Below are 22,765 nucleotides of genomic sequence, written 5' to 3'. Positions count from 1 at the left end.
TACTGACTGGCTTTGGGAGAGAAATACATTCACCACTCAGTCCCCTAGCAACTCTAAAGCTCTCTCAGACATTTTCTATGGATACACTCACTCCATGCTGCTTCTTCCATTGTGGGGAGTGAATTCGTAAGATTCTATGCTTTCTCTCAGTCCTGCCAAGTCCGGCCAGGAGCTGAGGATATCCTGTTTGTTTTCCTTAGGTGATACCCTAAAATGTGTGAAATCTTGCAGAATTAAGCTGGCTTTTTGCACATGCTCACAAGCCATCTGCACAGGATTCATCACCTATAGGATGGCATGCAAGGAGTTGACCAAGGAGGAGTGGATGAGACAAAGAGTTCTGAGTGTGCCTGTGGATCATTTTAGGGTGTCCCAAATAACTTGTAGCTAAACTTATCAGGTAGAATCCTAAGGAAGATGAAATAAAGTTATTTTTCTTTGCCACACTTAACACTACTCAGGCTTCAGTGTAGGCTGCAAGCATGACCAGGAGCAAAATCGTTCCACTGTCCTTGTATCCCGTGGGTGGTTCCAGTTTGTGCCAAACAGCAGAGGTGAGTGGCCCACATTCCAACAAAAAGGCTTGAATAGGTCATCCCAGAGCTTGATCCCTGGAGATACACACCTTAGAAACCCTCTCGCCTGTTCTTCCTTCTAGAAAATAACTCTGGAAACTATTACTCTTGAGAAGCACTGTGTGCCCTCAGGGGACAGCTATAGAAGTATATAATGAGCTGCAACAATTACTCTGACTGTGGCCAGAATAAAGACCTGTGGGAGACATGTTTCAGGAGGCTTTATAACCTGGTGAATAATTCCAAATTTCCTCTATGCTGTGACCACCTCGGTTCCTTAAGGAGGAAACTAGAATCCATACTGTCAGGCTCTATCCAGGACAGCCCCTCCGCGGCTCCACCCTAACGTGGGGTTGGGAAACTTGGGGCTCCTCTTTCCAAATCATCCTAGTCTTATCTCCTTTGCCACAGGATCAAAGGACCCAAGCTCCAAGCCTACTTCTGGAACTTTCTCCAGCATGCCTGCTACCCAAGAGGAATGCTAACAGGTGATGGACGGCTGGCTGTAAACTCCCCATTTGTGGGGGAGAAGTAAAGGCTGCAGGACCAAGGCCCTTTCTGACAGCATCTAAGGGGCTCCCCAGGTAGAGGCTGTGGACATTGGAGAATAGAGCTTCTATGACAGTGACATCAAGGGATAGATAGCCAGTAAGTGCACTCTGTACATTACTTCCTTTAACCTCACAAACCCTCAAGAGGTGAGTAGAATTATTTTGTCATTTTTATCAGATGAAAAATGATGAACTGAATTGCCTAAAGTCACATAGAGTGATAATTGCAAAATTAGGACTCAAATCTCAAACCCTGGCTCCAGAACCCATGTTCTCACAGTTGGATGGATAAAAGGAAGGAGAGAGTGAGAAAGGAAGAAAGGGAGGGAGGGAGAGAAAGAATATGAATCCTCCCCTCCTGAAAATGCTTCTCCTTGGGATTTGTCCAAGAAAACAGGATGAGGAAGGTCATCTCTTTCCACCTCCTGAAGTAATTGTGTATGGAGTGGGGAAGGGGAGATGTGCATGCACACGTGCATGAATGCACTAACACTCACCCAAGTGCATTATCTTAGAGAGGAGCTACAACCCCCCCCCCCCCCCCACACACACACACACAAACACCCTTTGCTCCCACAGTCAAGGGTGCTTGCTAAGAGCCCTCTTCCAGAAATTATGTTATTTCATTGTCAAAGCACTGATGAATGAACTGAACTATCCGGGGGTCTCAGCGCTCAGTGATTCCCCTCTGGCTTGTTTGCTGCCCCAGATGACAAGGAAATGCACTTGGCTCTTCTGTCCCTTCCAAACTGTCCTCAGCATCATCACACTCAGTGAGGGATATCTCACCGCACACTCTCCAGGAGAGGGGTTTTCAGAGGCTCAGCATTGGCTGGTGCTCTTACTCTGCCTCTAGCGTTCAGGCTGATGCATCTCCTGGCTCTCCCACTGCGGGCCTGTGGTTCTTTACCTCTTTCTTTAGGGTTTCTGCAGAAATCCTTCCTCCCTGGAATGACACTGTGACCCTTGACATCCTGCACTGAGGATCTCTGTCCTCACTCCCTGTGCTCAGAAGCCTCTCTGCTCTGGTTCCTGTTCAGTCTCCGCATTGATTATACCAACCACTTCTTTTCCAATGCTGTTCTTTCTTACACTTTTAGTTCTTTATCATTTTATTACCTGTGGTTGTAATTGCACCAGATTATCTTTCAAAATAGTGTTTTACTGACCACTCATTTAACGTATATGCCCAAATACCTAGGCTTATTTATATTAAACCAAAGGTTGTATATTTCTATTACCAGGCTTGAAGTTCTTTTGGTAGAATTATTTGAGATTATCTAAAATTTCTCTTGCTGTTGTGAATGGGAAATTTTTAAAATTATAATTTCTAATTTATTGTTACTTAACAATAGAAGCTGTATTGCTTTTATTATTGATTTATATCCAAGAATTTTATTAGCTTATCTATAGATTGCCTTAAATTTTCATTGAAGACAAGCATGATTTCTGTGAATTTGCTCTATTTTGCTCTTTCCTTTTCAATTGCTACATTGCAAAATAAATAAATAAACAAACAAACAAATAAATGTAGTGCTCTTTTCCCAAATAGATCACAGTTCAAGTGCTGTAAGTGGGGAGCTCAAGTTACGCTTCTACTTCCTATGGATCTGTGGCTACATTTCCTGCACCAAAGAGACATTATCACCCTAGACTCTGGCCCTTGGAGCTTAATTCCTGGTTGATAATGCTATTAGGGCAACCCAAGCAACAGTTTTTGCTTACAACCTTTGCTCTAGTTTTCTTTTTGTTTCTCATGCCTAGGTATTCCTTTTTTTTTTTTTTAAAGCTTGGCCACAGGGTTGATTTGTTTGTTTTTACCATTTGTGTGTTATCTAGAATTTCTTTAATACAAACAAGGCATGTTTCAACAGCAGCTTAAACTGCCATATTACTGAGACCCCTCCTCCAAAATCCTACCTAAGTCATAATCTCTGAGCCCTCCAACTTACTAAACACTTATAATTCTGACATATTATGATTCCGTGTCGAGATAGAAGAGGGCATTTCAAGAGAGAAAACGGAATTCCTTCAGGTGCAGATATGAGAAAGCACATCACATTTGGAGAATTAGTCAGCATCTTCCTACCAACCAATCTGAGCAGATAATTTACATGTATACAATAGAATTGGTGATTTAATTAATTTTATACTTCATTAATTATTGAATAGAGGTTCAATAATTAGTGAGTTACTTAGGATATCCTGGACCACATTAACAAATTGGTCATGAAATAAGTAATAGTTTAAATGGAACACAATTTATTTATCTCCTATGTTACAGTCCTAGTGGGTGTTTTCTTGGTGGGTGGTGGATCTGCAGGATGTGGAAAACTAGAAACACAGACTCTTTCCACCATGTGACACCACCATCCCATTCAGCCTCCTGGCCATTTGTAAGCAACTGGCACAAGAGCAAAGATAATTTGGAGGAAGTCCAGAACAGGAGCACAAGGATGCATTGGCTAGAACTCAGTCACAAGTCCACACTTCAATGCAAGGGAAGCTGGGAAGCATACTCTAGTTGAGTGACCAAGAAATGCACAATTTAGAATTGGCTGAGCAGCTAATAGTCTCTGCCACAAGTACGATGGTCACAAGTGCCAGAGACAAAAGAGGAAGGAATCTATAATCAAGCAGGGAAGGGAACATTACAATGTACATATTTGTGTTGTTTGTTTGTTTTTGTCAATCCTCACTTGAGGATATTTTCCTATTGATTTTTAGGGAGAGTGGAAGAGAGAAGGAAAGACAGAGAGAAACATCGATGTGAGAGAAACACATTGCTTGATTGCCTCTTGCATGAGCCCCAACCAGAGCCCAGGCTGGGGAGGAGTCTGCAACTGTGGTATGTGGCCTTGACCAGAATAGAACCTGGGACCCTTTGGTCCACAGACTGGCATTCTAGCCACTGAGCCAAACCAGCTAGGGTATTAGTACAATATTTTTAAGTAGAAAATTATGATAGTCTAAGTTAAAACACTGAAACAATAGTTACAAATTTTGAATTATGTAGGAGTTATTTTAAATGAAGAGTTACCAAGATCAGGTGTAGAAGTGGGGATAACTGGATGACTGTGCCTGTACTTCACATCTGGGAAGCCTGTAAAATAAACCTAGGTATGACTCAAGAAATATCAAGTGCAAACTTATTGGTGCATAAAATGAATAATATTCCATAATAATCTCTCCGGAGGAGATGTAAATAAACAAGATATGGTTTTCCTCCTTAAAAAGGTTTGCAAACCAATTAGATTGGATATGCAGAGTATGGGGTTTAGTTTGACATGTTAACAGCATGACAAATGTGGAAATATAGGAAAGAGATATCACGTCTAAGGTCAAACCTGTTCCTAAGAGTCTATGAAGCAGTAGCTGAAGCCACTATAAAGTTGCATGAGTCCTCAAAAAAGTAAATTAAAAACAAACAAAAAAATAAATAAATAAATAACAAAGCAAAGGAAAAAAAAACCAAAGAGAAAAACATTTTGCTTATATATATTTAAGGTGTGGAAAAGAGATAAAACTTATCAAAGAGATAGCAAAAATACACTTTGATAATGGGAAACCTGAGAGAAATTTACTGGCTTACTTTGCTAGACCTTTTCCCAGTTGTCTTTCTGATTTAAAATCTTTTAACACAAGTGTAGACAACTGATAACACCTGGACTCTGATATCATTCCGATATTGTTCGGTGGAACAATTTCTAATTCCCCAGGATCCTCTTTGTATGACACACATTGTACTCTAAGAGTTTTCTTCAACTACTCCCAAATGCTGTCCTTTTCTTATCATGCATAGCAAATTAGTATGTGAACATTGTTTTGCTGCGGAGAGCAAAGACTATGTCACTTTTGTTGAAAAATGGATAAAACAAAATGTACTTTTCACATGTTCATAATTTTCCTGTGAGACCTAACCAAGAAGCTAGCACATCCAATATGAAATTTGAGTATCTGTTAACCGATTAAATCCAATGTGCTTGAGAGATGGTACTGGGATTGGTGGGAGAGAGGGGGTGGTCACCTTTGATTCACATTGCTAACTTCTTAGACATAAATGTCAATGGCTATCTGACAATTAGTCCAACTGACGAAGAGGAATTTTCCCCCCAAGAATTGGTGGTTATCTCTGGATGTAGTATACCCAAGCATAAATACAGGTAATCAAAGGTGGTGAGTAAAAAAGATATTAATAACAGTAACTTCACTAATAATTCTGATTCTTCTCCCTTTCTTAATAAAAGAGACATGAGGGAAGGTAATCAATCCTTTACCCTGGATTTTATCCTCCTGGGAGTTAGCGGTCAGCAGAGACAGGAAAATTTCTTCTTCATCCTCTTCCTGCTCATTTACCCCATCACACTGATTGGAAACCTGCTCATCATCTTGGCCATTTGCTCTGACATTCGCCTTCACCACCCCATGTACTTTTTCCTTGCTAACCTCTCCTTTGTTGACATCTTCTTCTCTTCTGTAACCATCCCGAAGATGCTAGCCAACCATCTCTTGAGCATCAAAACCATCTCCTTTGGGGGATGCCTGACACAGATGTATTTCATGATTGCCTTGGCTAACACAGATAGCTATATCCTGGCTGCAATGGCATATGATCGTGCTGTGGCCATCAGCCGGCCACTTCATTATACAACGATTATGAGCCCACAAACTTGTGTCCTGCTAGTTGTTGGGTCTTGGGTGGTTGGAAACACTAATGCCCTCCCCCATACTCTGCTCACAGCTCGCCTGTCCTTCTGTGGCAACCAGGAAGTGGCCAACTTCTACTGTGACATTGTACCTTTGCTCAAACTGTCCTGCTCTAACATCCATTTTAATGTGAAGATGATGTACCTCGGGGTTGGTGTTTTCTCTGTGCCATTGCTGTGTATCATCATCTCCTATGTTCGGGTCTTTTCCACAGTCTTACTAGTACATGTTCCATCCGCCAAGGGTGTGCGCAAAGCCTTCTCCACCTGTGGTTCCCACCTCACAGTTGTTTCTTTGTATTATGGGACAGTCATGGGCATGTATTTCCGCCCTCTGACTAGCTACAGTCTAAAGGATGCTGTGATAACTGTGATGTACATGGCAGTGACTCCAATGTTAAACCCTTTCATCTACAGTCTGAGAAATCGGGACATGAAGGCTGCCCTGGGGAAACTTGTCAGCAAGAGAATCTCCATGTAACCAATGTGAGGTCGTATTGGAGACTATAGTCACCATTAGGAGGCACCTGGAAATCCATCTCCAATGTCTTCCCCTCTAAGAAACTGACTTTGATCTTTCTAGTTAGAAATTCTTCTCTGCTGAGAGTATTGTGCTAAGTGAAATAAGCCACTCAGAGATAGACAAGTATCACATGATCTCACTTATATGTGGAATTTAATGAACAAAATAATTTGACAAGCAAAATAGACCAGAGACTTGGAAGCATGCAACAGACTGAGGATTCTCAGAGAGAATGGGAGGAGGGAAGGGATCAGCCAAAGGCCTTATATGCATATATGCATAGCCGACAGACACAGTCAACAGTGGGGTAAAGGCCTGGAGAGGGGATGGGAGTAGGGAGAAGGGGGTCAAGGTGGGGGAAAAGGGAGAACACCTGTAATACTTTTGACAATAAAGATAAAGTAGAAAAAAAGAACAATGGAACAGAATACAAAAAGGGGGGGAAAAGGAATTCTCTGAAATCTTATAACAATTTATGATACATCTTATTGAATTTATCACTTTTTACACATTATTGTCCCTTGGCAGGGTTGCAGCACAAAATATTGGGTTCATGCCTCAGCTATGGCACTATCAAAGTAAAGTTGAGAAAAGACTGAGGCTAAGCATCTCTATCTACATATTAAGAATACTAATTATCTGCCTAACCACTGTCATAATGTGTGAGGTCACAATAATTCATGCTGAAGGGTATAAAACATTATTCAATTGTTATTTTGATTGGACTATATGTTCTCACCTCTACTATGCTTAAAAGCCACTTAACATGAGCTGTCTTAACATATCTCTTTACTTTTTATAATCTTGGTCAAATAAGTGCATCCAATGAATCTTGGTAGAAAACAGAATGAATGTATGAAAATATTAGTCTTGGAAATGTAATATGACAATGATTATACATAATTACACGGGGCATTAGCTATCCATTCTGGAAAGACAAATGACACTAGATATGTTTAAACCAAGAATACTTAACACAGGAAATTACATACATAGGTGTGTCCTGAAAAGGAATAAAGGTGGCAAAAGAAAGAAGCTGAAGTGACCCAGAGATGTAAACTGTAGAAAAAAGTTTCACCCTCTTGATTGGGTAACAAAAAAGCAAAAGGTGGTATTTCCACAACATAGGAGCTAAGAAAGGGCTGACCACATGTCTGATGCTCAGATCTCTGACAAGAGTGTCAAATAACTGGCATTGGTCTTCATTTATTGATGTTACCCACAGTTTTATTTCTGGGGGGTCTGATTCCTTAATTGTGTTGCTTCGGTGGGTGGGGTTTTTTAAATTGTTTTGGTAACCTGTTAATCTTTGCTATTGAGTGGGGAAATGCTACATTCACTCTAGACATAGTTTTAGACATAGTCTTCCTTGCCCCTCATTGTGTAGCAACAACACAATATCCACGATCATTAGAATCTACAACTCTAACTCCTTTTTTTCTGAATGGACCACAGAGGCATGCTCTAATTTGGTTAAATAATAGCAACATAATATTAACATGGTCTGAATGTTTGTGTCCTCCCATCTCAATTCATATGGTCAAATCTTCATGCCCAATGTGATGGTATTAGGAGGTGGGGCCTCACAAACAAGACTAGTGATCTTATAAAAGAGATCCTACAGAGGCCTCTCCCTGCGTCTGCTAAGAGAGGACACAGGAACCAAGAAGCCTGCATCATGATTCTAGATTTCTCAAGCCTCCAGAACCATGAAAAATAAATTTCTGTTGTTCATAAGCTACCTAGTCTGTGGTATTTTTTTTATATAAGCCCAAATAGACTAAGGCAGTTTCTGAATTCTTTCCTGAACATTATTAACTTTTTTTCTGAAATGTCAATTCTGCCCAGAAAGCCAGTTAAAATTAATTTTATGTTCCTTATTCACTTCTGTCTGCTGTTTCTATATCAATTTCATTTTCATCTAAATTTTCTTCTGTTTGATACTTTCTTATTTTAAACTAGAGGCCTGTTGCACGATATTCGTGCAAGAAAAGGCCTTCCTTCCCCTGGCTTCGCTCCCGGCAGCCTGGGCACCCGCAAGTCCTTACTCCTGGCTGCCCAGGAGCCTGGGACCCCGCAAGTCCTCGCGCCCAGCCAGAGCACTGCTCCTGTAGCTCCCTCCACCACCACCCCCTCCTCATAGCAGGTGTTCCGCCACTCCACGCCTGTATATGCAAATTAATCCAACATCTTTGTTGGGTTAATTTGCATACTCACTCCTTATTGGCTGTGGGCATAGTGGACGTACAGTCAATTTACATGTTTGTCTATTATTAGGTAAGATGTCTTAAGAATATGGAAAAAATTTTTTGTTTAAAGTATTACAAATGTCTCCTTTTTCCCCCATGGACTCCTCCCCAGCAACTCCCACCCCCCCAGGACAAGCCCCCACCGCCCCAGTGTTCATGTCCATTGCATGCAGATAAGTCTTTTGGTTGATCTCTTTCCCACCCCTTCACCCTCCCCTACCTTCTCTCTGAGGTTTGACGGTCTGTTCAGTGTTTCTCTGTCTCTGGATCTATTTTTGTTCATCAGTTTATGTTGTTCATTATATTCCACAAATGAGTGAGATCATGTGATATTTATCTTTCTCTGACTGACTCATTTTGGTTAGTATAATGCTCTCCAGGACCCTCCATGCTGTTGCAAATGGAAAAAGTTCCTTCTTTTTTACAGCAGCGGAGTATTCCATTGCGTAGATGTACCACAGTCTTCTAATCCACTCATCTGCTGATGGACACTTAGGTTGTTTCCAAATCTTAGCTATTGTAAATTGTGCTGCTATGAGCATAGGGGTGCATATATCCTTTCTGATTGGTGTTTCTGATTTATTGAGGAAAATATTTTTAAAAAATATTTTTGAAAAATTTTGGTTTTTCTTCAAAGTGCTTAAGGTGTTGCTCCTCTTCTCTTACTCTGCAAATAAATTTCATAGATCATTATTCTTTACGTTTCTTTATACTAGAAGAAATTTAACAAAGCCTGGAATTTTCTAGCAATTCAATTTAGCCTCTTTCACCATACACAGGATTTTTCTCTTTAGGATATGGAAGGTAAGATATTTCTTTCATAAGCTAATGAAAGATGTAGTCAGTCACTATACATGGAAATATTTGCAATGTTTAGGGCAGTGATGGCGAACCTATGACACGCGTGTCAGCACTGACACGCGTAGCCATTTCTGATGACACGTGGCCGCTTAGGCGGCCGCATGCCGAGGATGAAACATTTGCTGCTCCTGAGGATGAAACATTTGCGAAATAATGTTTTTTCCTCAAAGTGACACACTACCCGTGTTATGCTCAGTTTTTTGGCGAAGTTTGACACACCAAGCTCAAAAGGTTGCCCATCACTGGTTTAGGGTTAAAACATCGTTTTGTTCATAGTTCTCTTTGATGTTGTTGCACAAGTCCTTGACCCTAATGGTACCCAGAAAATAAAACACGGGAGGAAGTGGTCAGAGATTCCAAGAAAAACATAAAGAGCAAAATGTGATCACTAAGAAGAAAATATTCTCATGAGATGTCATTTTATCCATGTCGGGGGAGCCCATGCCCTGAACCCTGCAGCATGATCTGAACACAGGAGCAAACAGGAGGGTGCAACTTGAAAGACGTCTAAAGGAAAATGTAATTCAACAAATATTTCAACATCTACCATGTGAAAATCTGAAGAAGATTTTGGAGTGTTGTTTAACCATTACATGACTCATAGTAAAATTGGCAGTTAATAGGCATATTACCTATAATAATAAAAACATAATATGCTAATTAGACTGGACAGCCAAATGACCTTCCAGACATCATTCCAGGCATCCTTCCAGACAAAGCCACTGTGGCGGGGGACGAGGCAGAGGTGGTTAGGGGTGATCAGGCAGGCAGGAAAGCAGTTAGGGGCAATCAGGCAGGCAGGCAGAGTGGTTAGGGGTGATCAGGCAGGCAGGCAAGTGGTTAGGGGCGATCAGGCAGGCAGGTAGGTGAGCAGTTAGGAGCCAGCAGTTCGAATTGCAAGAGGGATGTCTGATCAAGCCTAAACTGGCAGACAGACATCCCCCAAGAGGTCCCAGATTGTGAGAGGGTGCAGGCCAAGCTGAGGGCTAGAATTTCATGCACCGGGCCGCTAGTAGGTAATGAAGAGGTAGTAAAATAGTTAAACATTTCTGTTATTCTAAGTGCTAACTATGTACCAGGCTCTGGTTTCAGAACTTTTCATATATTAATTCCTTTGATCCTCAGAACAATTTTATGAAGATGTTGTTATTGTTATGCAGTTGTTATTCCCATTATAAAGATGAGTGAGCACATACTGTCCAAATTCATTTATAGCCAGTAAGCTGCAGAGCCTGGACTGAAACCCAGCCAGCACTCACAGTCTTTACCGTGGTCTTCTACAGAGGAGGGGCTAAGTCACAGCACAGTGAGCATCAATCAGGGCTGTCATAAAGGTGATACATACACAAAGCGAGCTAGGTAACATCTAGGCCCTTGGCATCTCTACGAATCTAAAAAATCTGGAGACCCACTATCAAAATACTAGAAAAAAACAAGTTTACTAGTAAATAGGTCCCTTGCCCATAACACTTCTCAAGACAAATCCTAGACAAAGGTGGGATACAATTCTTCTTCTTCTTAATACCAGAAAGGCTTGAAATAAAGACCAGGAGCTCAGTCGTACCACAGTCCCAAGGGATGGTGCCAAGTTTGTCCTGAACAGCAGAGGACAGGGGCCCATATTCCAACAAAGGGGTTAGACTTGGACAGCCTAGTGCTTGGACCCTGGAGACATACTATCTCAAAAAACCCATTGCCCCTTCTTCCTTCTAGAAGAACTCTGGGAAAGATTACTCTTGAGAGCACGATGTCCCCTCAGGCACAGCTGTAGGAGTGTCTAATGAGTCTCAACAATTACTCTACGGCTTGAATGAACATGGGAGACCTGTTTCAAGAGACTTTATAACCTGGTGCAGAAGTCACAGTTTTCTCTATCCTATGAGCTTTCCTGCTGCCTAGAGGAGGAAACTCATCTTCCGGCTCCATCCAGGACAGCTGCGGCCATCCCTTCTGCTCCAAGGTCAGAAAACCTGGGGCTCCTCTTCTAAAGCATCCAGGCCTTATCTCTTCTGGCTCAGGGACAGAGGACTCCTGCTCCACACCCGGCCTCCAAAAAGGAACGATAACAGGTGTTGGACCAGCTGGCTGTAAACTTCCCATTTGTGAGAGAGGAGTGAAGGCCACAGGACCAGGGCCCTTTCTGAGAGCATCTGAGCTACTCCCTAGGTAGGGCCTGTGGACATCAGAGAACAGATTCTCTATGACAGTGACATCAAAGGATAGGTAGCCAGCAACTGCACTACATACATCGTCCCCCTTGGACCCTTACAACACCTCCAAGAGGTGAGTAGAATTGTTGGTTTGGTTTTTTTTATAAGATGAACAAATTGGTGAATTGAATTGCCTGAAGTCACACAGAGAAGGACTGGCAAAACTCACACGTTGGCTCCAGAACCCAAGGTCTCAAGAAAGACTAAGAAAGAGAGAGAGAAAGAGAGAGAGAGGAACCCTTCCCATCTGAAGATGGTTATTTTGAGGCCTCATTCATAAAAACAGGATCAGGAAGGGGTAGTTTTTTTTAACCTTTTTTATTTATTCTTTTATTGATAATTGTTTCTATTTACCAGCACTGTGTTATTCCGTGTTTAAAGCTCACTGCCACCATTTAATTTTTAACATTTTAGTGTCCTTTTGAATTCTGCAACCGGCAGACATCTGCACAGTACAACATTGCTATCAACATTTTGCTTGTTTCATCTTATCCAATAATTTAGAAGTTTAAAATTTTGTACCATATTTTTTGTCCCAAAACAGTTATAACTCTATGTATTAATAATTTTCTAACCCAATCTTTCTTTTGGATCCCCTTTTATTTCAAAAAAGCAAGACATAGGAAGGGGTAGTTTTGATTTGGGTATTTCAGTCCTGAGCTCTCCGCCTCCTGAAGGAATGGTGTGTGTGTGTGTGTGTGTGTGTGTGTGTGTGTGTGTGTGTGTGTTTCTGTTACCCATGATGCCAAAGGGAAGTATTTGGTTTCTGTGTCCCTGAAAACCTATCCTCAGCACTGTCACACTCAGAGCACCAATATTTTCCAGGAAAAAAGATTTCCGTGGCTCACCACTACCTGGAACTTTGGTTAATTCCAGTGAACTCAGGGCTCTCACTCTGTCTCTGTCATTCATGCTGATGCTTCTCCTGACTCCTCTCCCTGTAGGCCTATGGTCCTTTCACCTCTCTCCTCAATCTTTCAGCAGAAATCACCGCTCCCATAATGACACTGCAGAACATGAAAATCCTGTGCTCAGAACCTTCTCTTCTCTGTTTCCCTTGTGTTTAGTTCTCATATTGATTATACCAACCACTTCTTATCTGGTGCAGCTTTTTCTTACATTTATTAACTCTTTTTTTAATCAACTTATGATCATCCTTGCAACCAGATTGTCATTCAAATGTTGACTTACTCATCAGTCATCTTATATTGCCAAAATATCTAAGTTTGTATTAAACAAATGGTTGCATATTTCTATTACCAAAAAAAGTGTTGTTCAATTTACATCCACTGACCTAATTTTTAGTATGCAAGGAATCCAGTCCATACTAAAAAGTCCCCACAGTATAACCACAAACTTATTTTCCAGGCTGATTTCCTACTTGTGCGTGTTTTCTCTATTATTCCTTGTTAAGTTTTGTTTTTACTTCACATTTTTCTTTTGTTTGTTGGCTGTACCTTTCCTCTCCTGACTTGTCTAGTCTAACCTTTTGCCCATTATTTCCTACTGCATTTTTGGTCCGCTTATTTTTTTAAATATATTTTATTAATTTTTTACAGAGAAAAAGGGAGAGGAATAGAGAGAAACATCGATGAGAAACATCAATCAGCTGCCTCCTGCACACTCCCCACTGGGTATGTGCTCGCAACCAAGGTACATGCCCTTGACCAGAATCAAACCTGGGACCCTGAGTCCGCAGGCCGACTCTCTATCCACTGAGCCAAACCGGTTATGGCTTTGGTCCTCTTCTTATCAGTGTGTGAGACTCACATGTATTCTGAATACTAGTGCTTCATTGATTATGTGTATAGCAGACACCTCTTTCCAAGCCAAGACTTATCTTTCCCCTTTCTTTATAGTGTCTTTTTCATATAAATGTTTTCAATTTCATTTAAAGTAGTCAATGTGTAAAAATTTTTTCTTATATTTGTGTGTTTTGTGCTGGTTTAAGAAATTAATTACATTTCCTGTATCATAAACATATTATCCTCTTAAATTATTTCAGTGTAATTGAGATATAATTGACATATAACATTGTATAAGTGTAAGGAGGACAATGTCTTGATTTGATATGCTTACATGTTCCCCTACATTTTTTGAAGTTTTGCTTTTCACAATTGATCCTTTAAGGATTATTTTTCATATATAGGTATCCCATTGTTCCAGCACTCTTTACTTCATGGTCAGTCCCTCCTTTCCCTGCCCATTTCTAAGCCAAGACATGTCATATGCCCTCTGCTAATAAATGCTTGATCTGGGTCTGACTCTATCATCTGTTAATAGGTCTATATTTCATTCCCGACATCAGCACTACTTCACTGTTTGAATTTCCATAGCAATTCATCTTGAATCCTAATGGGACCATTACTCCCTCCTTATTCTAACCTGTCTTAGCTCTTTATGGCTCCTCATTCTTCTGCATGTTAAATTTCATATTTAAAAGAAACCAGTAATATTTCGATTGAGATTGCATCCAATTCATAGATTAATTGGAAGAGAACTGACAATTTTACCACATTAAGTCTTGCCATGAACATTGCTTATCTCTTCATATTTTTAGGTATTCTTTTATTTATTTTTTTTGTCCTTCAGTAAAATTTTGTAATTTTTGAAACCAGTTGGATCTCTTTTGTTAAATGATTTCTAAATTCTTTAGTGTTTTCTATTGCTGTTGTGAGGAGTCTTTATAAAAATTGTATTTTCTGATTTATTATTATTTAAGTATATGAACAGTGTTGATTGTTTCTAATATTGGTCTATATGAAACAAACTTGCTGATATTTCTAGAGATTCCCTTGGGAATTCTTTTTCCCCCCACTCAATTCTTCCACCCAACTCTCTACCAAGCCCCTCCCCCCCACACACACACCAACATCTGTCAGCCTGCTCTCTATGAGTCTGTTATTATTTTGCTTGTTAGTTTATTTTGTTCGTTAGATTCCACATATGAATGAAATCATATGATACTTGTCTTTCTTGGGAATTATTGACTTATATAGAGATTATATTGGATTTTCTTTGTGGACAATCATTTTTTCTGTGAATTTTCTTCTTTTGTACTTTGCTTTCCAATTCTAACATAGCAAAAAAAAAATCTAGTGTTACTTTACAAATAGGGAAGGACTTGCATGTTTTACACAGAGGACTCAAATTAGCTCACTACTTCATGTAGATCTGTGGGCACATCTCCTGTACCAAAGAGAAATTACAAGCTAGACTCCTGCCTTTAGGGCCTTGTTAATAGTTGGGAACCTCAAGGGGCCATAACAGATTCAGCTCTGGCTTGCTGAGCATTCTTTTTGTTTCTCATACCTACGTATTCACATTTCTTTCTTACAGATTTGGTTATATGTATATTTCATTATTTTAAAAATTTATTTATAATTTCTATGTACTTTACTTGGAATGGGCTCTGTCCACATCAGCTTGCTTTGCCATATTGCCAAGAATCACAGCCCTAAAAACCTTATACTTCCACACCAAAGGAATTACCATGCTCTCTGAGCCCTTCAGCTTTATTGAAACCTCTCAACCCTAAGATATTATGATTCTGTACAAAGATAAGAAAAGGAATTTCAGGAAATAATTCCAGATTCTTTTAGGTTCGGAGATAGACAATCTGGAAATTTTAGGTTCATTATGTTTGGGGAAAATATACTTAGATCTATATCCCCTGTGCCTAGCACATAACTCACACATGTTGAGAATAATGTTTTAATTAATTGTTGAGTAGAGTTCTTTTTGGAAAAATTAGTGAATTATTCAGGATACCCTGGGGAAAGGATATTAAATAGTACAATATAAGATAATAAATGCTAAAGTTAATAAATAGATCTCAAACTGTATAATTGTTTAAACAGAATGAAAGGGTCTGTCCCTCCTATGCAACAGTCCCAGTGGGTATCTTTTGTGGTGGGTGGCTCTGGTACGTGGAGAACTAGAGACACAGGCTCATTTCACCATGTGACTCCACCATCCCATTCAGCCCCTTGGCCATTTTATCTAGCATGCACAAGGGGAAAACAAGTATGGAGAAAGCCCAGAAACGGAACACATGGATGAACTGGCAGTTGAAAACTCAGTCACGTGGCCACACCTCAGTGCAAGGGAGCTTGGGAAATCTAGTCTACTTGTGCATCCCGGAAGAAAAGAACAACATGGGTTTGGATAAGTAGCTAGTAGGCTCTGCCATAGTTAGTATGCCTCAGAGTACAAGTGGATCAAAGAGGAGGGGATCTATAGCCAATAAGCTAAGGAAACACTACAGTATTTCAGGTAGAAAATGATTATCTAAGCTAAAGCTCTGAGACAGTGGCTAGAAAAGTTAAATTATGTGACAATGCTTTTAAATAATCAATAAGATTAAATGTAAAAGTGAAGGATAAACTTGTGTGTGTGTGCCTGTGAGCATCCCACATGTGGGGAACCAAAGAAATAAACCCTGAATTAACTCTAGAAATATTAAGTGCAAACTTATTGGTTCATAAAATGAACAATGTTTCACAATGAACTCTCTGGGGGTGATTAAAACACACACACACACACACACACACACACACACACACACACAGTATGGTTCCATGCCTGAAAAACAGCCTGCAAACTATAGGTTGGATGTGCAAAATAGAGAGTTTGGACAGACATGATGGCAGAATGACTGAATGTATAAATATGGGAGAGAGACATCAAAGGGACAGATGCAGATCTGAGAGTTTACTGTGCTGTCCATGAAGTGACTGTAGAATTGGATGAGTCACCACAAGAAATAAAAAAGAAAAGAGAAGACCAAAGAGAAAAGCTTTGCAATGATCTATATTGGAGAGTTTTACAAAAAGGTAAAACTTATCTAAGGAGGCGGTGAAAGTCTTATTTGTAAATGGGAATGTTGGGGAGGAAATTCACTAGGCTTGTTTTTCCTAGATCGTAACTCTGTGGTCCTTGTGGTTTATAATCTGTCAGCGTCAGTGCAAATACCTTTTACTCCTTGGGCCTGGGATCACTATGACTTTGGTCACTGGAATAATTCCTAATTTCCAGGCTGGTCCTTGTACTAACACACCTTTTGCACTGGTGTATTTAGCCAAAGACTCCAAAATGCTGTCATTTCCATATCATATTTAATAAAATTGCCATGTGATTCTGGCTTCTCCATTAAGTTGGAAGGTCCCTGAGAGCAGAGACTATGTCTTACAGGTTGAATAAATAGATTAAAAGATTGCATTTTCACATATTTTTTATTTTCCCGTAAGCCTAACAAAGTATCTAGTTCATGCAATGTTGAGAATCAAGTGCTTGTTAATTGATTAAATACTATATGGTTGGGTAGTGGCACTGGGATGGGGGAGGTTTGGCAATTCTGATTCAAAAATTGCTCACTTCTTAGACATGAGTGTCCAGGCCTAACTGTCAATTAGTCCCACTGAGCAACAAGGATATTTCCCCAAAATGCTGGATTTCTATGGATTTATTAAACTCAGTTGCGGAGATGACTTATCATTGAGACAAAACTGGTGGATACGGAAGATCATTATACACACTAACTTCACTAATAATTCTGGATTTCTCTCCTCAATCTAAACAAAAGAATAATGAGTGAAGATAATCAATCCTCTACCCTGGATTTTATCCTCCTGGGAGTTAGCAGTCAGCAGGAACAGGAAGATTTCTTCTTCATCCTCTTCCTGCTCATTTACCCCATCACACTGATTGGAAACCTGCTCATCATCTTGGCCATTTGCTCTGACATTCGCCTTCACCACCCCATGTATTTTTTCCTTGCTAACCTCTCCTTTGTTGACATCTTCTTCTCTTCTGTAACCATCCCAAAGATGCTAGCCAACCATCTCTTGAGCATCAAAACCATCTCCTTTGGGGGATGCCTAACACAGATGTATTTCATGATTGCTTTGGGTAACACAGATAGCTATATCCTGGCTGCAATGGCATATGATCGTGCTGTGGCCATCAGCCGGCCACTTCATTACACAATGATTATGAGCTCACGAACTTGTATCCTGCTAGTTGTTGGGTCTTGGGTGGTTGGAAACGTCAATGCCCTCCCCCATACTCTGCTCACAGCTCGCCTGTCCTTCTGTGGCAACCAGGAAGTGGCCAACTTCTACTGTGACATTACCCCTTTGCTCAAACTGTCCTGCTCTAACATCGACTTTAATGTGAAGATGATGTACCTTGGGGTTGGTGTTTTCTCTGTGCCATTGCTATGTATCATCATATCCTATGTTCGGGTCTTTTCCACAGTCTTACATGTTCCATCCACCAAGGGTGTGCGCAAAGCCTTCTCCACCTGTGGTTCCCACCTCACAGTTGTTTCTTTGTATTATGGGACAGTCATGGGCATGTATTTCCGCCCTCTGACTAGCTACAGTCTAAAGGATGCTGTGATAACTGTGATGTACATGGCAGTGACTCCAATGTTAAACCCTTTCATCTACAGTCTGAGAAATCGGGACATGAAGGCTGCCCTGGGGAAACTCATCAGCAAGAGAATCTCCATGTAACCAATGTGAGGTCGTATTGGAGACTGTAGTCACCAATTAAAATGCACTTGGCAACCCATCCCCAATGTCCTCACTCTTCAAGAAACCACCTTTGCTCTTTCCAGCTGAAAATTATTCTTCTCCAATATTTGTAACAATTTATGATTCATCTTATTGACATTGTCACTTTGAACACACTGTTGTCCTTGGGCAGAGTTGCAGCACAGGAATATTGGGTTCAGGTCCAGCTACTGTCTTGTCTCTCAGAGTAAAGTGGAAAAGGCAAGAAGCTCAGCTTCCACATCCACATTTAGTAACATCTGCCTGCCACTCTCACAGGATGTGAGTATAGTGGTCATTCTTTATTTGAAGGATATAAATCATTCATCAAATGGCCAATTTTTATTGCACTATTATGTTTAACCATCTCTGCTCAGCTTACCACCTTCTGAGAGCGGGTCTTAACACATCACTCTACCTTTCATAATCTTGGTCATAGAAACTATATCCAATAATTCTTGGTGGAAAGTGGGATGAACAAATGAAAAATATCAGCCTCTGAAATGTAATGTGCCAATGACCAGGCATAATCATCCTCGATGTTACTCACCCATCCAGGAAATCTTTAAATACACTGACCTGGGGAAGCATTCTTGTTCTTGCTGTATTGTGAAGCAAACTAGACTGTTTCTAAAGAGCAGACGACTCTCCCTCAAATGACACTCATCAATTGTTATTGCATTCTAAACTAATAAATATTCTAAATCAATTCATATAATAAAGTGTTGATTTAATTACTTATAAAATTAAAGAAAGCTACACTGAAAAAAGTCCGGGTGCCAAATAAGTGAAGGAAAAAGAGAAGTATTGAGGATTAGGTGGCCTTGCTTCTCCAGAATGGCCCAGCAAAGATGAGTTTTTATTCTGGATGGCCAGCCCTGGTGATGCAGGTGATAGTCCCCAAACAGATGTAGTTAACCCAGCAGGTCACTAAGTAACCACTAATGAATTCCACTACCTATGATTTGATTCTGTTCATGAGAAAACTATAAATTTTTTCTCAAAATATAAATAAGATATAAATGATTGTCCTTAAATATCATATTCCCAAACAGGACAACATTTTGAAGAGGTAAATTGACTGTGTCATAGAACAGTATGCAATTTGTTTTATTATCTACTATTTTAAACTGCCAGTAAAAATATAAAATTATCTCTTATAGCTAATTCACAATGCCAAGAATTGTCCATGAATGTTAGAAGACGGTGTTATTCATCTTTTAATACTTTCTTTGCCTCTAAATACCAAGGATGATAACTAGACCAATTATCTTTCTTTTTTTAACTAAAAAGAATTTGATTATAAATGCATATGAACCTGTGTGAATGAATGACAAAATTATGGAGAGAATGAAGATATTTCATTTAGGGAATTTTCAAAGTTAGCCAATGAAAATATTACGTGAATTTCTGGTTGGTCTCACCCCAGGGGAAGGTGAGGATTAGGGCTCGGTTTTGTTCTGCTGTAGCTTCAGCACTTAGTGCTGACATATAGTCATTAGTTAATAAATTTGTATTGAATTAATAAACAAATCCTGCAATATTATGTTTAAATGATGAATGCAACAAGTTTAATTTTCCTGTCATGGGTAAACAAAAAACCCAAATGTTATGCGATATTTCAAATATTTCCCATAATAAAATATTAAGTGCCAAGAGGAAGTTATACAAGAAGAGCTGAAGATGTAAACTCTTAGAAGAATTCCTTACCACCAACCTGCTCTGTCAGTCTGACATTATTTCTGTTCTAATACAGACAAAAGACTTTGATCTCCATAGTGTATTCTGTACAATAACCATAAGAATTGATATGTATGTTTATACCTTTAAATGCAAATTAAAGTCATTGCACCCCTATGTAAAGTCCCTGTCTCAGCCATCTTTCTTTGATTCTGTGACATATGCCATCCTTGTGTAATTTTGGCATTATAACGTAAATGACATTATGTACCAATGTCTAGGGATTGGTTAAGTCTGAAAAAGACTCTATAGTGAGTAGATCTGTTCAGGTCAGTGAGGGTCCAGTCAGGAAACAGAAATAACATCTGCTATGTTTAAACCACGAAGATCGAATACAGGGAAGTAGATGCATATAGGTGTGTCCTGAAAGAGACGAAAGGAGAAAAGAGATGGATCCCAGAAGGAATTACTCCCCCTGGTTACAAAAGGAAAAGGTGGTGTTGCCTTAACCTGGGGGCTCAGAGGACGAATGGCCACGGGTCTGATACTCCAAGGGAACTGCTGAACAGCTTCCATGTGGCTTCTCTCCTGCTGAGGGGACGCAAACTTTTATTCTTGAGGGACCTGAGTCCTCAACAGTACTTCTCCATTTGTGTGTGTGTGTGTGGGGGCGGGGGGGGGTGAAGGGGGGACGCTGCTGTACTTGCTATTAATCTCTGCTGGCCTGGGGAGGGAGGGAGAGTGGGTCGGGGGAAGGTCAATGGGGGAAAAGGGACATCTATAATTCTTCAACAATAAAGATAATTTTTTTAAAAAGAAGACTAAAAAAAGGCATCCCAGACATAGTTTAAGACATGGTCCCCCTTCCTCCCCTTCATTATGTATCAGCAGCACAATGTCCTTGGTAATTGGGTCAGTTGCTCTTTTTCTGAATGACCCACAGAGACATGCTACAATGTGACTGAATTTTAGCAACATAATAGTAACATTTAAAAATGTGAATCCCAAAAGATTATTATTGCTATCCTTCTATCTATACTAATAAAAGGGTAATATGCTAATTAGACCGGGAGACCTTCTGGGAGACCTTCCGAACGTCCTTTCAGACAAAGCCATGGTGGCAGGGCTGAGGCAGAGGCCATTAGGGGCGATCAGGCCAGGAGGGGAGGGCAATTGGGGGTGATCAGACTGGCATAGGGGGCAGTTGGGGCGAGCAGGCCAGCAGGGAGGGCCAGTTGGGATTGAGCAGGCCAGCAGGGGTGGGCAGTTCGGTGCAATCAGGCTGGCGGGGGCGGGGGGGCAGTTGGGGGCTAGCAGGCCGGCAGTTGGGGGCAAGTAGGCCGGCAGTGGTGGGCAGTTGGGGGTGACAGGCAGGTGGAGGGGGCAGTTGGGGGAGATCAGGCTGGCGGGGGAGCTGTTGGGGTGAGCAGGCTGGTGGAGGAGCAGTTGGGGTGAGCAGGCCAGCAGGGGGGGATTGGGGGTGAGCAGGCCAGCAGGGGGAGCAGTTGGGAGAGATCAGGCTGGCAGGGGGGGAAGTTGGGGGTGAGCAGGCTGGCGGGGGAGGGGCAGTTGGAGGTGAGCAGGCCAGCAAGGGGGGGCACTTGGGAGCGAGAAGGCCAACTGGGGGGCACTTGGCGCGAGCAGGCCAGCAGGCAGAGTGGTTAGGGGCAACCAGGCAGGCAGGCAAGTGAGCAGTTAAGAGCCAGTGGTCCCAGATTGTGAGAGGGATGTCCAACTGCCAGTTAGGCCTGATTTCCCCCTGCTGGCCTGATCACCCCCAACTGCCCTCCCCTCCTGTTTTGATCACCCCTAACTGCCTCTGCCTCAGCCCTGCCACCATGGCCTAAACCAGCAGTTGGACATCCCTTGAGGGGTCCCAGATTGGAAAGGGTGCAGGCCAGGATGAGGGACACCCCACCCCTCCACCCCCCATGCATGAATTTTATGTACTGGGCCACTAGTAAGTTATAAACAGTTAAAATAACCAAAAAAGAAATTTGCTAGGAATAGGTATAAATGCCCCCTTCTCCCCCCCCCCCCCCCCAAAAAAAAAAAGCTTTGAAAACAAAGTCAAGGCGAAATGGGCATAGGATTCAGATTAAAGAAATTCAAGAGGGGAGAGTTAGGAGAATGCAGCAGAAGCTACAATGTAGTTAGATGTAAGTTATCACTAAAGTCCTAACTTTCAGATTGCATGGTGGGTCTAGGGGTATTTGTGACATTATTCAGATAGATAAATAGATAAGTAGACAGATGATAGATGGTAGACAGATACATAGATGATAGATGACAACAGCTCTACATGAAGCAATGATGAGAGTTTGTCTTGAAACAAGATGGGATAGAGAGAAGTAAGGGAGCAGAAAAGGGTGGTGACATCAGGAGTTTAATTAGGCAGCTCTGAAGAATCTAAAGAGCTCTAAAGAACTGAGAGCAATCTAAACAAGCAGTGAACATATAGATAAAGGATCTAGAAGCCAAGGTAATGTGGAAAGGGAAAGAACAGGAGGTGGCAATTTGTATGAAAGTTGTGAGTAAGAGGATGTCTTCTAGGTTTTAAGCTTGAGCTGCTGGGGAAAAAAATGCGGTTGTACCTTTAATGAAAAGAGAAAACATGGCTCTGATACTTTTGGGTGTATTTTCAAGAGATATCCAAATGAATAGTAGAATGAGAGAGAAAACAAAGCACGGATCAGAGTTGATAAGTGAAGTTATAGAAATAGATGAAGTCATCTAGGAGTAGGAGAGTCACGCCTGGGATTCTTGCAGAATGACTAAATGTTTACACAGAATGAGGATCCTAGTGGGGGAGAAAGGCATTTGTACAATCTGGAATTGATATCAGGCTCTTTG

The 22,765-nt window shown here is 41.0% G+C and overlaps 2 protein-coding genes across 2 annotated transcripts; both read left to right on the top strand.

The window, feature by feature from the left end:
- Positions 1-5,377: 5,377 nt before the first annotated feature.
- LOC307115470 (olfactory receptor 1A1-like) lies at positions 5,378-6,313 on the top strand (the record flags this gene model as incomplete). Its single annotated transcript, XM_079798678.1, has 1 exon — positions 5,378-6,313. The coding sequence occupies one exon, from the start codon at positions 5,378-5,380 to the stop codon at positions 6,311-6,313; it is 936 nt and encodes a 311-aa protein (XP_079654804.1).
- Positions 6,314-17,263: 10,950 nt separating this feature from the next.
- On the top strand, positions 17,264-18,193 carry LOC307115469 (olfactory receptor 1A1; the record flags this gene model as incomplete). Its single annotated transcript, XM_079798677.1, has 1 exon — positions 17,264-18,193. One exon carries the CDS (start codon positions 17,264-17,266, stop codon positions 18,191-18,193), a length of 930 nt encoding a protein of 309 aa, XP_079654803.1.
- Positions 18,194-22,765: the final 4,572 nt, after the last annotated feature.

The sequence above is a fragment of the Cnephaeus nilssonii genome (assembly GCF_951640355.1).
Source record: "Cnephaeus nilssonii genome assembly, chromosome: 19".
In the NCBI taxonomy this organism is placed as follows: domain Eukaryota; kingdom Metazoa; phylum Chordata; class Mammalia; order Chiroptera; family Vespertilionidae; genus Cnephaeus; species Cnephaeus nilssonii.
Note: the sequence above shows the minus strand (reverse complement) of the source record. Positions and strands in the feature narration are given on the sequence as shown.